Here is a 16,689-nt window from a genome sequence, read left to right as displayed (position 1 = left end):
AACTATTTAGAGCCCCCTGGTTAGTACAATGCAGTATAAACAATCCTATTATATCAGTAAAACTGCTTGTGTCATACAGTATATTAAAAAGTGTACACAGGCAAAAATCTTTCACTATCACAACATGGAAATGAGGCAAATAGCAAAGTAAAAAAAAAACCCATAAAGCAAAGTAAGGAATACATCATTGGCTTTGAAAACACATATAATGATTCAGAACTATTAGCACGGAAAGTGAGTATCAGTGAGTATTTAAACACCGTAAGTATTTCAATAAGCTACACAAAGTTAGAATTTATTTTAATGTTATCAACATTAAATCCATTTTAACACTATCAACAAAACCATGTTACTAATAGAGATGAATGCATGAAGCGGTCAAAACTAGAGGAAAAAAACAGGTTATTTTTAACCTCTTAACAAGTATTTTCTCACCTTTTCTTTACAAATGTTCTGCCCGGGTGAAACTGTAGACTAGAGAGAGATGTATTTGGCTGGTTGGCTGAGGAATCTTTTCAAATTTTACATTCTTTTAACTATCAAATCAAAGTCACAGATTATTGTGCTGCATGTCAACAACTTTCCATTGTGGCCACAGATAGCAGCACATTGTAAGCAGAGGAGGGCAGAGTTCTCGTCTCTTTACTTGTTCATAAAAATGTGCTTATTTAAGAAGAAAAGCAAACTGGGCTAGACAAACTGTAGGCATCAAGAAGAAATGTGCCTAACTTGCAGCAATCCAGTATCGTCACTTTCTCTTCTTTTTCACTTTCTGCCATCTTTTTGGGTTAGGTAGGTATCATCTATCTTTTTCTGTTCAAAAAAATCAAAGCTATTTCTGCTATCTTGTCATGAACATTCACTTTGGCTTTCCTTCAGCTGCCACATTCATCAGCTCCACCAAAATCTTCCTTTATGAAGGAAGATATCTAGAAATGTATCTTGATTAGCCATGTAACAGCATTTCAATGCCAAACTTTACGTTTTCATTTTTAATCAGTCACTTTAACAAGTTTCACTGTATAAAAGACTCCTACGCTGAATGCTGAGGTCATCTTCTTCCTCAGACACTCAGAGCCACAAGGTGTAGTCTTTTATACTTGCAGCTGTTTGTCTCCATGTGTGAAACCTTCATAAATTTCTGCAAGAAATTGTTCTAGTCAATTCCACAGCTCCCAGCATACTCTGTAATTCATAATCCTCTGCGATACCCTTTCACCGACACACCGGCATCTTCCCGGCTTTCCTCACAGCACGGTAGGCGCGACCAGCCTGAGGGCCGCATCCCCTTCAGCCCCTCTTCGAAGAGATGCCGTTCCCAAACCACCATTTCAGCTCCATGCTCCACACAAATGGTTGCCCAGCACTGCCAGAACAGTTCACCTGGCTTTATCGCCTGCCTTTATAGGATTTATTCGCGCCCGGACACTACACTGCGGCATTTCCCCAGACGCCTCCCGAGCACCCCGCGGACCAGGGCGCCTCAGGCCCCTCAGGGAGCCGCCGCGCGTTCCCGCCCAAAGGAAAAAGGCGCCAAACGGCCTCCGCCGGCCGCCCCCCGCCTGGTTGTTCGCCGCCGCAGATTCGCCACCGGGAGACAGCGCTGCCGCTCCGCCCGGCCCGGCCGCTGTGGGCGTGCTAACAACGGCCGGGGCTGCCCAGCGGGGAGCCGGCTCGGCGCAAGGGCGGGAAACTGGTCAGTCTCCCTGTGGAAAGTGCTGACAGGAATGTGAAGGCGGGCGGCTTCCAGCCCGCACCTTCCCCTTGTTGTTGCGGGGCGAAGGGGATGAGCCCGGTGCTGGAGGCTGCGACTGTGGGACCGAGACAGCCCGGCCCGCACGATGCCTCAGGAGCGCCGGTACCAACCCCCGCCGGGCGAGGCAGCGCCTCCTTCCCGGTAATAGCGGGGCGGGGCCGCACCCCGCGCCTCGATCACCTTTGCCCTCTGCGTCCCGCAGATTCGCCACAACCCTTCCGGCCTCGCCGTCCCGGGAGGGGTGCGGGGAAAGCCCCGGCCCGGCGGGGGCTCCGGGGCGACCAGGGCAGACAAACCGCCCCCCCCTTAAAAACCAGACCAGCCGCCGGCAGGCTGGAGGAGGGCGGGCGTGGCGTGTCGAAAGTGCGGAGCGGAGCGCGCAGGCGCTGTGCTCGCCGCCGCCCCGGCCTGGTGGGGAACAAAGGGAGCGCGGCCGGCGCCGGAGCGGGTGAGTCGGGGCAGGGGCGCTCGTGCGGCCTGGCCCGAGGGCTGCGGGGCGGGCAGGCCCGGGGCACCCCACGGCCCCCCACGGCCCGGGGAGCGGCGGGGGGTCTCCAGTAGCCGTCTCGGAGCGGCAGCCGGGTCGGGGTGCGTGGGCGCAGCGGCGCTTCCCGGCGTCAGGAGCGCTCGGGGGCTCGGTGAGGCCGAGGGACCCCCCGTAGTCGTTTTCCTCGCGAGGGCGTGGGGGAGCAGCGGTGCCGGAGCTGCCCTGGCTGCTGCTCTGCCGCGCCGGGCCCCGCACCCGCCTCCGGCCGAGCAGCCCCACGCGGAGGATCGTGTGAGTCCAAGGCTCCGCGCCCTGTTAGCCGGGGAGTTCAGGAGGGGTCCGGCTGCTCTTCCAACTTCGGTGGAGTTATTTGAAAAGAAAGGCCGAAAAAACACCGCTTTGTTACAGCCCCTTTTCCGTACGCGCTTGTTGCGAAAAGGTTAAATATCCTCGTGTCCCGTGGCTGTGGCACTGCGCTGCCCTCTTCGGTGATTGGTTTTTTGCACCGTGTAAAGGAGATGCTGTTTAATTTGGTCATTGATACATTCATACCGGTTTTCTGAAACAGTGTAAAATAGTGGTGTGTATATATATATATTTTTTTTTTTTAGGGAAAAAGAATACACTTAAAACCTTTAATATGAAGACGACATAAACCTGAGTGTCATTTCACAGCTATTTAAGGCCAGATTCTTTGGAAAGTACATTCCTTTTCCAGAGATAACACCGTAGTTTTTAGAAACTTTTCTGTCTTTATTTAAAAAATTGGCAAATTTTTTTGGTAATTAATGGTAACTACAATAATTGAAGTTTCAAAGATCTGGGGAAGCAAAGGCATAATATTTAATAGCATTATATTCTTTTGTCTTTCAGAAATACAAATATAATGTCAGGTGGCTGAAAATTTGCCTATCAAAATGTCAAGTAAGTTTTCAGATTTTTCTTCCTTTAACTTGATGAATTAAAAATCTGGTTCAGCAGAACCTGTTTGTGAGATAAGCCTATTATTCCTTACATTAAAAGGAATGATATGAGGTGTAGTCATTTCTGACCAAACTCTTGGCCTTAAATCTTGCTGTGGCTCATTTCTGGTATATTGTTTTCATAGGAAATCCAGATATCACAGCTGCTCCTAAATCCTGTTTCACCGCATTTTTGGTTACCCTCTTTTTAGTTGTTGTGCATATAAATGGATTTCATATTCCGCAGTCTTATGCCTAAATAAAAGGCTAACAATATAACAATGGTGTGGTCTTAAATTTTTTTCTTTCTTTTCTTTCTCTTGTGTTCTTTGCTTTACACTTGTCAGTGGCAAAATGCAAAGTCTTTTGAGAGTAGGATTTCTGTCTTGTTTTTGTAAATAGCTTAAAAATGTTTGCTACAGCAGATGCCTTATAAAGAATTCCTTCAAATTTTCAAGAAAAAAAAAATTTGCTTACATTTATATCTTAACAGAAAGGCCATCTTATGCCCCACCTCCTACCCCAGCTCCTGCAACCGTAAGTATAGTGATTTTTCTCATTAACACAGAGCTGGTAATACAGCCTTTAATAACTTACCAGAGCAATGATTGTGGAGTTGCATCACCTTCCTGAATTGGAAACACAAACTAGTTGTATTTTGTTATTAATATGATATGCATTGTTTAAATTAATCTCTTTTTTTTTTTTTTAAGCAGTTTGTGAAAGAGAAGCTGAATAAACTTGTTTCACCTTTAAGGCTAAGCCCTGCAGATTCTTAATTTTCTGTAGCAGTCGGTTGGTCTAAAGTTATACTCACAGTGGGCTGCAACAGTACACTGGAATATTTGAGAACAAACTGATATTTTAATTCTAAAACTTCCCACTCAACTTATGCCCAGATCATGAGCAAACAGCGCCTTTTTTCCTGTTTCTGTTGTACCTAGCTGATCTCCAGTGGAATGCAGGAGTATGCAAAATTCCGTTTTGTTGGGTCAGAATAATGAAACACTCACGATGCCAGTCTTACTTAAATTTCTTGAAATCACTAGCATTTTGGAGTCTATGGCATGAGAAATATTTTACTTTCTAGTAAAATGGTATGGAGTGACACTAAAGAAAACATGAAGAGTAGCTTTGAATCATGTCCAGTTGCATTCATACATATATAAAAAGGTACTGAAATACCTGTAGGCTGTGGTCAGGAAAGCATTTCAAAGCAAATGCACCTCTTCTGTAGCGTTCACATTTGTAAATAGCTTGCATTTTAGGAGTACCACATTCACATACAAATCTTCTGTACAGAAGAATGAGCGAAGATGCTGTAGTGAATTTTTTTTACAAAGAAAACTTGAAAATTGTTACCCAGTGGAGAGTCCCTGATCTCCGCATCTGGGATGAAAACTGCAGGATGGGATTGAGATGAAATGTGATCCTTCACATTTATTGTGCCATACTTCACATTTAAAGAGGCTTGAAAATTATATAATGTATAAATATAAGTTATGTTCTTAAAAGTTTACATAAATAAAACTTTATTTGCATAGTTTGTTCAGAGTTTTCATTTTGCACACGACTTAATCGATTTGTGCCAGTATTAGAAGGAACATGATGGCATCCACACTGGCAACCGGATCCCTGCCTCGAGAGCTGTGCATATACGTGTGTGATTCCTTTGGGACGTAGCATGGATGCAGATGTTGTTAAACGATGTATATTCATGTGGTACATTCTTTAGTCAAGTTAGACGTCTTCAGAAGGGTACATGAAACAAACTAGTGCCATGCATTACCTGTCTTTCAAGCATCTTCTGTATTACATATATTTAATACGGTCCTTGAGATGATGCTCTGTGCTCTGTTAATGCAAGTCATAAAAGAAAAGCAGACAAATAACCTTGCTTGTTCTTCCACAGCCAGTTCCAGTTACTACAGTCAACAAAATACCAGTAGTTCTCATAACTACAGTTTTATAGCTGAAGTAACAATTCTCCGTGTAATGCAAGGTAGTTCCCTTGTAACATTTCAGTCCTGTGGTGCAGAAATAAAGATTTAAGCAGACAGAGTTTACTATTGTCATCTGATTTTTATTGAAGATGTGTAGTTCAGTATATTCAAAACCTGTTGTTATGGTAATACTAAAAACTATAGTAAAATGGCATCTTATGAAATAGTGAGCGTGTATGTCACGATCGTGGGCATACAGATTGAGTAAACGTCAACTGCTGTGACTGAGTTTAAAAAGTTTGGCAATCAAATGTATATTTGAGAGCTGACTGTTAAAGGATAACTTTGTATGTTTAGAAATAAACTGACTACAGTGTGTCTAGATATGCTTGAAAACTTCACAAGTTAATGTAGTTTAGCCTATAGGTTATTTTTATTCAGTGTTGGTATTTGTCATACTATGGTTCTTGGGGTCCTGGACCTGTTTGTGGAATTTTGGTAACTGTAATCTAGAGTGGGTCCAGTCAGCAAATCACTTTCAAAGACTATTGGAATATGTGTTTCTTATTACGGCCAAAGTGCTCCTAAAGAGTGGGACTCTGTGCATGACAAATAGAAACACTACAGGATATCTGAATCCTGATGGAATGATAGGACTGCCACAGTCAGGACTTGATCACGATTACTATTCAATAGTTGATTCATTTTTTTTTCCCAACAAAATTTGATTGGGAAGTGGGGGATAATGGAAAAAGGCAGGAGAGAGGAGGGTAATACAGTGAACCTTCCAATACTTGATTGTATGTAGATGGTAGGTAAGAAAGGATTGTAAAGAAATTAAATTCTTCTCTACGTGACTGAGGTGAGAACGAATTGATCTGCTTTCAAGAATGAATGAAGGTGTGTTGATTAACTTGCTAACCTGTAGATCTTATTGCAGTGGTTCCTCAGCTCTGTCGGTCTGCAGCCTGCCTCACAACAGAAGGATATCTCTGTGAATTGTCTTCTCTCCCAGCTTTCTAATCCCAGTTCCCCAAAATATTTGAATTTTGCAAACCACCAGAAAAGTCTTCAGATACTGGTAGTGGTGCCCAGCTGGTGCTTTGAGAGATTTTTTTTTTCCTGTTTATTGACAGTATAATAGTTGTTGGAAAGGCAGAAGGATGGGAAGAAACAGACAGGAGTTTTCATTGGTACAGTAAATGTTGACACTGGGTATTTCTGCCCAATTACTGTGTGCTGTGTTGCCTTGTCAGCTTAACCCTTTGGGTATAAGAGTCTTTCTGAATTACTTGGTGGCTTATGTTGGAAAATTTTACTAGTCACGAGCTGGATTTACAGAATACTTGTTTAAATGAGTTACACGCTTAATAGAAATAAAATCACCAACTTAGACAGAAATCTGTAGTGACACATTTGCTTAAAAATCCTGTTTCCTTAATAGGTTTATACTGGAGAAAGTTTTGTGTGTTGAGAAGATACCAACTGCTACACCTCATTTGCTTGTTTAAATTCTGGTTGCTTTTGCATGCCATATTGCAGTTCATTTTCATTTCTGTGTTTTCCTCGTTTGAGCTCATTTCTCATTCGTGTTTTTGTCTCATTTGTTTCCATCAGCAAATGCCCAGCACACCAGGGTTTGTGGGATACAATCCATACAGCCATCTGGCCTACAACAACTACAGGCTGGGAGGGAACCCGGGCACCAACAGCCGGGTCACGGTAGGAGAATCAACTAATACATCATCGGGCAAACAACAGGAATTGACCAGAATTGGCTTTAGAGTTAGGTTCTTCTGAGTCCTGGCTGCTGCCACTTCTTTATAAAAACAAAAAATCACTTCTGATTCTTATTCCCCACCCCTACCCCACTTCCCTTTCACTCTGAAACCTTTTGCAGGAAAATGGACTTCTACTCAGCAGAGAAAAAAATGTGGTGACCGTGTGTGATGCAGAACTCGAAAAAGACAGACTGTGGTCTTCAGTGACCACTGCATGCTTAGGGAAAAGTTCTGTAGCGTGGGTACAAATTCTTGGAGCGGGGGAACTGCTCATAATTTATTGAGGTTTATTGGCACAAAAATAAGGAAGAATATTTTGCAAACTGGAGGTCACTGATAGTAGTTGCATCATACTATTGAGCCATGCAAGAGCCTTTATTTTTCTTTCCAGTCTTAGTCGGGTAATAACTGCAAAGTCCCAAGTTCAGATATGATTCTTTCAACAAAAGTGTGATGATAATAAAATAGAATCCTTTACATTCATTTTTCATGGAGTAAACACAGTGAGATGGAGTCAAGTGATGAGAGAGGTGACAGCTTCTTTCAAATACAGATAAAGTCCTGAGCACTGGATACAGTCAGGGAAGAAAAATAGACTGTGGAAGTGTAACACTTTCATAACCAACACAACAGAAATAGAGTAAACCCCTGGGTTTTTTTTTAAAGTTTCTGTAATTCTCATAACTTTAAGGTTTTTCATGTGAAACTTTCTATCTCAAAACATCTGATTAGTTTGGAATGTGATACAAAGAAAGATTTCTCAAGGAACAAATATATGGTGCTTTTAATGAAGTGTGCGCTTTTTATGCCTCTCATATAACACCTTCTTTCAGGCTTTATATATAAAGTTCATCTGGTTTGTTAGAACATTTACAGAAAGGACCTTCCCCATACAAACTGGAACTTGACTGAACGTACTGTCTGAACATATACTTTTTTTCCTTATACAAGAATGTTAGGTTTTGTCTGAGAACTTTCATTGTTTCTGTATGTCATGAGCATACACAGCCTTCTCTGCCATGCATATATCAGCATATGTATGGTGTCTTTAAATTCCTGTTAATTCAAAAGCATTAAACAATTTCCGTTAATGTTTTTCAAATCCATCTGTATGTGTATATATGTATACATTTTGGTAATGCATATACCTCATGTACATTACTTATATCTATACACAAGTATGTATGCATTGTTCCATAGAGCTCCATAAAATCAGCAAAACAAAAAACACCAGGAGGAAAAATTCGAAAGCTGAATACTGAAAATGAGCCTCCTTGGCTAAATCGAAGTATTTGCTTATCTATGTCTGGCCTCAAAAATCTTGAAACTACTTTATATTTTATGAAAATGCTCCCACTTAATGTGTAATGGAACTCCTCGCATGTGTAAGTGCTTGAAGAGTTTTCAGAACCTGCAGTTGACAGGGACAGTAGCGTTACAGCTCTGGTTTAGAAGAAAACCCTGTCAGGGGTTCTGTGGATGGAGGGGACCAGAGGGGCTGCAGCAACTTTCCATCAGCAACGCTTAGTGCTCAGTGTCCTTCTGCGTAGTGCAAGCAATATGCTCGACGGTGTACAGACCCAAGGGAAGACAGGAGCACACAAGGATGGTACAGGCTAGTTGGGACAGGACAAGTACAGCTTGGATACAAATAATGCACGCATTGACAGATCAGTTGTGTAGGGTTGTTTTCTTTTTACAGTGAGTATTTTAATTTGCTCCAAATTACCACTGACAAATTTTGCAGACAAATATATTGCTAAAATGATTGGAAAATAAAAATATGTCTCTCACTTCATGATCTTAAACTTTCTCCTTTTGTCACCTGGAGAGTAGCCACATTAAATTTGTCAAAACAGGTAAAATACACGGCTCATCAGAAGTGAGAAAAACGACCTGCTGGGATTGGTGTTTCCATGTACATTTCTAAGCTGTGTATTTCAGTTTTAAGAACATGGAGCCCTTTTGGAGATTTATCTAGTTACTACTCTGTAAACTTACAGATAAAAGGACAAGCTTAAATTGGAAAAATATTACTGTGAGGACCAGCTCTAGTTAGTACCTGTTCACAGTCTGGGTAATTTTTTTGGTGATGTTGCCTGTTTCTCGTGGCAGGGAGGCTGTAGGGGGATGTAGGTTGTGGTAACTGCACAAGAATGAGTGTTTTCCAAAACTAGTGTATATGGAAACTGTCCAGCGATCACATTAACAAATGATTTATTCGGTTCTTTTATAGGCTTCCTCTGGTATTACCATTCCAAAGCCCCCCAAACCCCCAGACAAGCCCCTGATGCCCTACATGAGGTACAGCCGGAAGGTGGGTATACAGTGTCAAACAAGTAATAATAAAATTAGTGTTCGTATGTGCTAACAATTAATTGCTATTTATCTTAGTTTCAGCTTCTAAACTTTTACTTCTAACAGCCTGCACATTCTTTAAGGGAATTGTAAAGTACAGATGCATTGCCCTTCAGGATAAAGGCAGCAGTAGTCTGTTCATACAGTTGCCAATTTCTGGGGGGAAAAGTTTTCTCTAAAATGATAATTACTACCACTGTCTCTGCTGACAAGGATCCACCCTGCCACATTCAGAAGTGCCTGTGACTTACTGACAGAACCTTTTTATATAAAGGAAGTATTCCTTGCGGTATACTGGGCTTGGTACAGTGCTGTAGCTGGACTGAAGAGTAGCAATGAGTGGACTTTGCATGTTCTCCTTCACCAACCTAGCCTGTGGCAACGTTTACTTCGCTATTCTGTGAACTGTTTGACAGAAAGTAGGAGAGAGACTCTTGTGGAGTCTGAAATCTGATGGGGCATGGGGAGGGCATGTCAGCCTGTCTGAAGCGGGTGAGCCAGAAGGAAATTCTTCCACTTCTGGTAAAGTATCTTTACCAGCATGTCTGTCTTAGGCAAAAAACCATCAACAAAAAAAAAACAGTCAAGTGGCGCAGCAAGAAATAACACTGGCAGCTCTCTCCTTTTCTTTTTCCCTATAAAGTTAGAAACTTTTTTTGGTGGAGTCAGAACTTGTTGGAACTCAAATTGATCAGCAAGACTGAAAAATATTTTGAAATGTTACATTCTGATCTCAAAAGCTCAGTGCTCTTTATCATAATCTACCGCTGGATGTGTTTACTCAGTAGCATCTTTTTTTCCCAGAGATGCAGCGATGTGCATTTAAGAAGAGAATTAAGAGGGTTAAAGGCAATATTCTCATGAAACCAAAGCCATTTCAGCAATTGCCTGTTTCAGTAGATGGCTTCCTACTGACTTCCTGCCCCTGAAAATAATCGAGATAGTTTAGCCAGACTCGTTCCTAACTTAATCCTGTTTTTCATGGTGATTCCAGAAAGAACACTGAGATGACAATATAAAATGTTTAATTTGGAAGTATTTAGATATCATTAGTAAAGCTCCAGCTGTTTCTGTTAAGGTCTGGGACCAAGTGAAGGCGTCCAATCCTGATTTGAAGTTATGGGAAATTGGCAAGATTATTGGAGGAATGTGGCGAGATCTCACTGATGAAGAGAAGCAAGAGTATTTGAATGAATATGAAGCTGAAAAGGTAAATGGAAGAAATCTGGGATGTTTATTACAGCTGATTCTTCTAGGAACTGGTCTGAGAAGAAAAATTCATCTTACCCATGCAGTGGTGTATGAGGCATTCACGAGACCCCTGTATGTAACTTAAATGGAAGTATGTCCTGACACGTCTTAGATTTTTTTTTTTTTTTTTAAATAACTGTACATCAACTGTGACTGGTCAGTTTTTAGACCTAATTCAAAATGAAGTATTTATAATTGAGTGTCAATTTTAACTGTTTAATGAATGGATTTGATTGTACAACATCAGTATTGAAAAGATTGTCTCAACACCAAAATCCTTTTTCAAAACTGGTGCTCTGCAGCTACTGCTATTGTCATGAACGTGTTCATAAAAGACTTCCAGTCATGCAGGGCTTGGTTTTCATGGCGTAATCTGGTGTAACTCCATGCTATGGCATAGTGTTTTGTTTCTTAATAGAAAAATGCTACCACTTCTAGGGTTTTCTTGTGGTTTTGTTTTGTTTTTATTGATCTTCGTGACGATGACAGCTACCTCATGTGTGTAGGTTGGTAAGTGTTGAGAACCTCTGCAAGACTGTTACTGTGATCTTAAGGTACAAAGGGAAGATTGTCCAGCTGCTGTGTTATGCTTAAACCTGGTAGGCACCTGAGGCTCTGTGTAACCTGGTCAAATCTAAGCTGTTTTTATTCCAAGTCGATAGAGAAGTACTTCAAAGCTGGATCCTTTTAGTTGGAAAAAAAAAATCAAGGAATTCTATTTTTTAACTTGGTAATGATGTTTAGATTGTAAGCTCCGTGGGGCAGGGGCCATCTTGTTTATATTTTTACAATGCCTACGTAGAAGGATTCCAGTATTTATCATAAAGAATACAAGACGTTTAGGTACTTCTAACAATGTAGATTATATCTCATTTTTCATTGGAAATATCTCAAATCACTGTACAAAACCTAGACTTGGCACATTTTAAAAGTGAGATTAAAGAAAGCAATTCAAAGGGAAAGATACCTCAAAGAAGGTGAAAACAGTGATGCAGTCCTGATCAGGAGGAGACAGTAGTCTGGCTGCAGCGTTCTGTATCATCCCAGTGCAGGGATGGATCAAAGAACAGAAGAAGCATAAGTTATTTTGAAAACTGGTTCATGACATACTGGAATAAGGAAAGAGAAGAAATCAGAATCAAAGATCTAGTTAGAACTCCAGAGAATTATTGAGAATATTTTAAGTTAACTCATTTTTTTTAGCTTATCAGAGTTCATCTGGTCATAAGTGCCTTGCTCTGAGGTGTTTGATTTTTAAATCTCAAAGCTATCGTAAGACTTCGCAGGTATTACAACTGAAATGTGCCTAAAAGCCCAGCTAGTGTTTTTAAAACATGAATGACTATGGAAGAAGTTCTAATTTGTAAAAAGAAAGACTGAGAGAATACGGTCATTTTTGTATCAGCCAGGTGATCCAAAATAGCCTTGTACAATGAGTTACCCAGGCGAGTTATGTCAGGTCTGAAATCGTCCAACGGTGCAATCAAACAATATTGGTCACATTTCAGATAGAGTACAATGAGTCCATGAAGGCCTACCATAACTCTCCTGCATACCTTGCCTACATCAACGCAAAAAGTCGCGCTGAGGCTGCGTTGGAAGAGGAAAGCCGACAAAGGCAGTCGCGCATGGAGAAGGGTGAACCTTACATGAGCATACAGCCAGCAGAAGACCCAGATGGTAAGCACAGAGGAGTTTGTGTGCCCGTCCAGTGAGACAGTCTCATTACAGGACCGACAGTGTGGAGAAATGGATGCCAGATACGGAAAACTACCAGTGTACAACTTCCACAACGTTTAACGTGACTTCCTTTCTGTTTTGGTACCTTTAATACTGATTTTCGTTATCACGTTTCATTTCATACAGCTGACAGCTGACTTTGTCTTGTTGCCAAAAGCTAAGGTGGCGAGCCAGTGGCAAAAGTTATTCCAACCCTGAATTATGTACAGTTCAAAACAACAAAGTCTGCTTAAAGCTCTGTAATGGCTTTAACTTACGCATTATAAAAGGCTTAGATGCCTGATTTAATCCAGCTTGAATGGAATTTTATGCTTTATTACCAGAAGCACATAATTCTGACAGGCAGAGTTCTGGTATGATTAGGAGCACCTGAACTTTGAATGTGTTCAACAACTGTCACTTGAGATTGTTTAGAAAACAGTTGACATGTTGATGAGAAAATTCTGGAAGTTTATTTGACTGCAAGGAAACGTACCCCACCCAGTGGGAAAACTCAGACTCATGCGCCTAATGTCTGCTTTTAAATTCATGACCAAATACTTGTTGAAACCTGAGGGTGAAAAATGTACTCAGTTAGTTACACCCTTTTTTTCCTTCCCCCCTTGTAAAAGCACACCCTTGAGATAAAGCTCATGACACTTTCCCCAGTGTTGAAGTAACTGCAGAATCTATGTAAATACATTTAGTGTTCCAGTAGCTGGCATCTGGGGACTCCAAATTCTGTTCTGTGCCACCTGGGCCGAGTGAACTCAGCCAGAACAGCAGCACTAGGCCCCGAGTTGCATCTGTTCATATCTGGGATATTGGATATTGTTCTGGTAACATGATTAATCAGGAATGGAGTTTCTTATTCAGTGTATTAGTAGTCCCTCTTACTCTGGAAACGTGGAAAGCAACACAGTAATTAACTAGGTCAATTCAAATTTCAGACATGGGAAATGCATGTAAAATCGTAGCTGTTACAGCTCTGCCAGGGTAGGTGGTGGTCTGTCCTCATAGGGTCTTTTTTCTCATTACCTGATGTTCTGTATTCGTTAGTATGAAGTTTGTGACATGACAGCAAGTGGTGTTAGGGGGTTTATTTTGTTCTTAATTAGTGGCAGTGTGGGTACAGTGTCATTGGACTTGAAGTTGCCCTTAAAACTCGTTTCAGATTACGACGATGGATTTTCTATGAAGCACACAGCCACAGCTCGTTTCCAAAGAAACCATCGTCTCATCAGTGAGATACTGAGCGAAAGCGTGGTGCCTGATGTCCGCTCTGTTGTCACGACAGCTAGGATGCAAGTTCTGAAACGCCAGGTTCAATCTTTAATGGTTCATCAGGTAAAGATAAATGATACGAAGGCAGCTAAAACATAAAGCTGTTGGGCTGTACTCCAAGTCTCGGATCATTGGATCATCTGCGTGACTATTCTTGTTGGGTGTCAATGTTCTGTACGCTCGGATAGCTCATCTCTGGGCTTTCTTGGGAGTCACAAGACCTGAGACTTCACCGTTTGTGCTGTTTTGTTATTGAGAATCAGGTTAAACTGTATTTTGTTCTTTAGGATATCTTAATTCCACAGCTCTTCATAATTATACAGAACCCTTCTGTATGTAGTGTAAGTCTTCTGTTTAATAGGTACAGGTAGAGTTGTGACTTCCAGGTAGCTCATGACTCATAATCTAGTTTGTAACAATCCTTTATTACAGTAAATCGTCCTCATTGTAACATTTTTCATTGAAAGTTAAATGCATACAAGGAAATCTAGTGAGGCCACACTTGCACGTTCACCTAGCTTTGACTGGGCATATGCCTGTATTTTCCAAACAAGCACCTGTCAGTGTAGTCAGTGTACATGTACGTGAAGAAAACAGAGACCAGAATGACACAGATTTGTTGCTTTTTTTTAATTAACAAAAGAAGATTTGGGGGGTAGAGGGGGTGGTATCCCTTCTGTCCTCTGAATTGTGGTCTTTCTGCATTAGAGAATGTATTTGAGGGGGTGTACAGACCTGTGGGGTGTATAATATGAAAGAAAATGCGTAGATCTTATGCTGGGATATTCACCTCAAGAATGTGCTGGTTTTAATTTATAATACACCTATCCAACCCTGAACTGCTGCATAGACCCATTTGTTGTTCATACTTTTCAGTATGAACTTCTTAGCTATTGGGTGTTAGGTCAAGGAAGGCATAAGGATGTTTATGTATTATGTTGGGTATATTTTAGAATATTGGTCCAAATATTTTTGTACGTAGCTGTAAACTTTGTCCAGTCCTGCAGAGGACTGCATAGTAAGGTTCTCACCATTGATTTCACTTCCAGCGTAAACTAGAAGCTGAGCTGCTGCAAATTGAAGAGCGTCACCAGGAAAAGAAGAGGAAGTTTTTGGAAAGCACAGAATCCTTTAACAACGAGCTTAAAAGGGTACAACTCTCACTTTTCTCCACTTACTCTGAGGAACCTGTTAATTTCCCATTTGTACTAGTGCTCTACCCGCTTCTGTTTAGTTCTGTATTCAGTTGTGTGTAGTTACACAACCGATGACTGCAGTGTCCGTGGGTGGGTGTTGGAAAGCACGCAGTGTTGTATTATTTCATGCTCCTTCAGTGACCTTTAGTGGTGACAATCGGCCAGTACAGTTTAGAAGTGCCTTCAGGCTTGCCTGGTTGGGTTCACGAGCGAGCAGCTGGAGGAAGGTGGCCTAAAGCCACGGTGGAGAACATGCTGCTCTGTCCTTGGCTGCATTCCAATGACAAGCTTTAAGTTGTTTATTTATCCCCTCCTTTTCTTTCTGTTAATGTGCGTGTGTATCCCTCCCCAGTTACTGAAGCTTTTAATATAAACTTTGTCAAATCAAAAGAATTACGCTGCATATTGAACTCATAATTGGGTTTTACTGATGTTTTGTTTTTCAGTGTAACTGAGGTAGTAAAAGAGCTTTCCTTTTTGTTTTTAATTGCTAGTTATGCAGTTTGAAGGTGGAAGTGGATATGGAAAAAATTGCAGCTGAAATTGCTCAAGCAGAGGAACAGGCTCGCAAGAGGCAGGAGGAAAGGGAAAAAGAAGCAGCTGAGCAAGCCGAGCAGAGTCAGAATAACATAGCAGCTGAGGAAGAACAGGCAGCTAACAAGGTAGAGGAGAAGAAAGAAGAGGAGAGTGCTCCAATGGAGACAGGTAACTGCATGTGAAGACCAGCTTCAGAATCCTTGAAGGATCAGCATTAAAGTGTCTCTGTAGAGGCTCAGCGTAGCCAGGAGGAGGAGTGCCCTGTACTTCTGCTGTTAGTAGGAAGAAAGGCTGAAGACCAACATTCAGAATAGTTAAGGTCATCTCAGTGAACACGGGTGTTTGCTTTCTTCTCCTTAAATTGCCCCTTTTTAACAGGGGTGAGGATAAGATACCACAAAGCCCTGTGCAGTGCTTTGTGTGTGATGTACCCAAGGGGAATAAAAAATGCTCTCTAAACCTCACTCGCTTTTAGACATCGGTTAGCTGGGAGCAACTGAGAGGGTCTCCTTGTCCCCGTGTCAGCGCCTAGCAAGGATGATAGAACAGCACTTCTTTCCACGCTGCTTTCACAAGCTGATTTGCAGGCTTTTGTGTAGTCTGTACAGTGATATTAGAAAATACTATTGTGTGTATCAGTGGCTCTCAGTGAGTCATTGCTGTAACAGCATAAGGGAAAAGGGACCAAGGAGTTTGAATTCTAGTATTCATGTACTGGCATGTAAATGACACTGAACAATCTATTACAGAAGAGCCTCACCCAGAAGAGAGCACAGAAAACCAGCAGAATGGTGAAGAAGGAACATCTACCCCAGAGGATAAGGAGAGTGGCCAAGAAGGGGTCGATAGCACTGCAGAGGAGGGAACCAGTGACAGCAACACTGGTTCAGAGAGCAACAGCGCGACAGTTGAAGAGCCTCCTGCAGACCCTATCACTGAGGACAGCGAGAAGAAAGAATAAATATTGACTCATTTCATGTGTCTCTTTTTAATGAAGTGCTGTTTTGATTTCAAAATGTGCTACGCGGCTTTTGTATCTTCCTTGCCTGTATCACTCGTCCCCAAAGGATGCTGGGTTTTAACAACAGGTCAGATCATCAGCACAGTGACTTAAAGGGGCCTTTAGAGGCAAAGATCTTACAACAGAGAGAACCTCCAGTGTCTAGATGCAGCTGTACAATATGGAGAGGTACTTACTACTGCTTGGGACTTCTTCCCTAGAAAGATCACCTTGGTTTTGGTTTTTATGTTCGAAATCAGGCCTTCTCCCCTTCTTCTGGTTATGTGACCCCAGTGAAATGTGGCCTTTCTCAAAGGCCCTTGTTGGTTGGTGACCACAGGGGGGTGCGGGCGTGCGTCGCCGCTCTGCTGCAGCCCTCCTGGCCGAGGGACTGGCTGCCCCACACCCCTGGTCA

General features: G+C 41.9%; 1 protein-coding gene across 1 annotated transcript; it reads left to right on the top strand.

The window, feature by feature from the left end:
• Window positions 1–2,027: 2,027 nt before the first annotated feature.
• SMARCE1 (SWI/SNF related, matrix associated, actin dependent regulator of chromatin, subfamily e, member 1) lies at window positions 2,028–16,266 on the top strand. The gene is made up of 11 exons (XM_068418599.1): window positions 2,028–2,204; window positions 3,117–3,167; window positions 3,699–3,742; window positions 6,766–6,870; window positions 9,166–9,246; window positions 10,366–10,497; window positions 12,047–12,218; window positions 13,432–13,604; window positions 14,591–14,692; window positions 15,232–15,442; window positions 16,024–16,266. Exons 2-11 carry the CDS (start codon window positions 3,161–3,163, stop codon window positions 16,233–16,235), a joined length of 1,239 nt encoding a protein of 412 aa, XP_068274700.1. The 5' UTR covers window positions 2,028–2,204; window positions 3,117–3,160; the 3' UTR covers window positions 16,236–16,266.
• Window positions 16,267–16,689: the final 423 nt, after the last annotated feature.

This window comes from Nyctibius grandis, chromosome 26, assembly GCF_013368605.1.
Source record: "Nyctibius grandis isolate bNycGra1 chromosome 26, bNycGra1.pri, whole genome shotgun sequence".
Lineage (NCBI taxonomy): Eukaryota > Metazoa > Chordata > Aves > Nyctibiiformes > Nyctibiidae > Nyctibius > Nyctibius grandis.
Note: the sequence above shows the minus strand (reverse complement) of the source record. Positions and strands in the feature narration are given on the sequence as shown.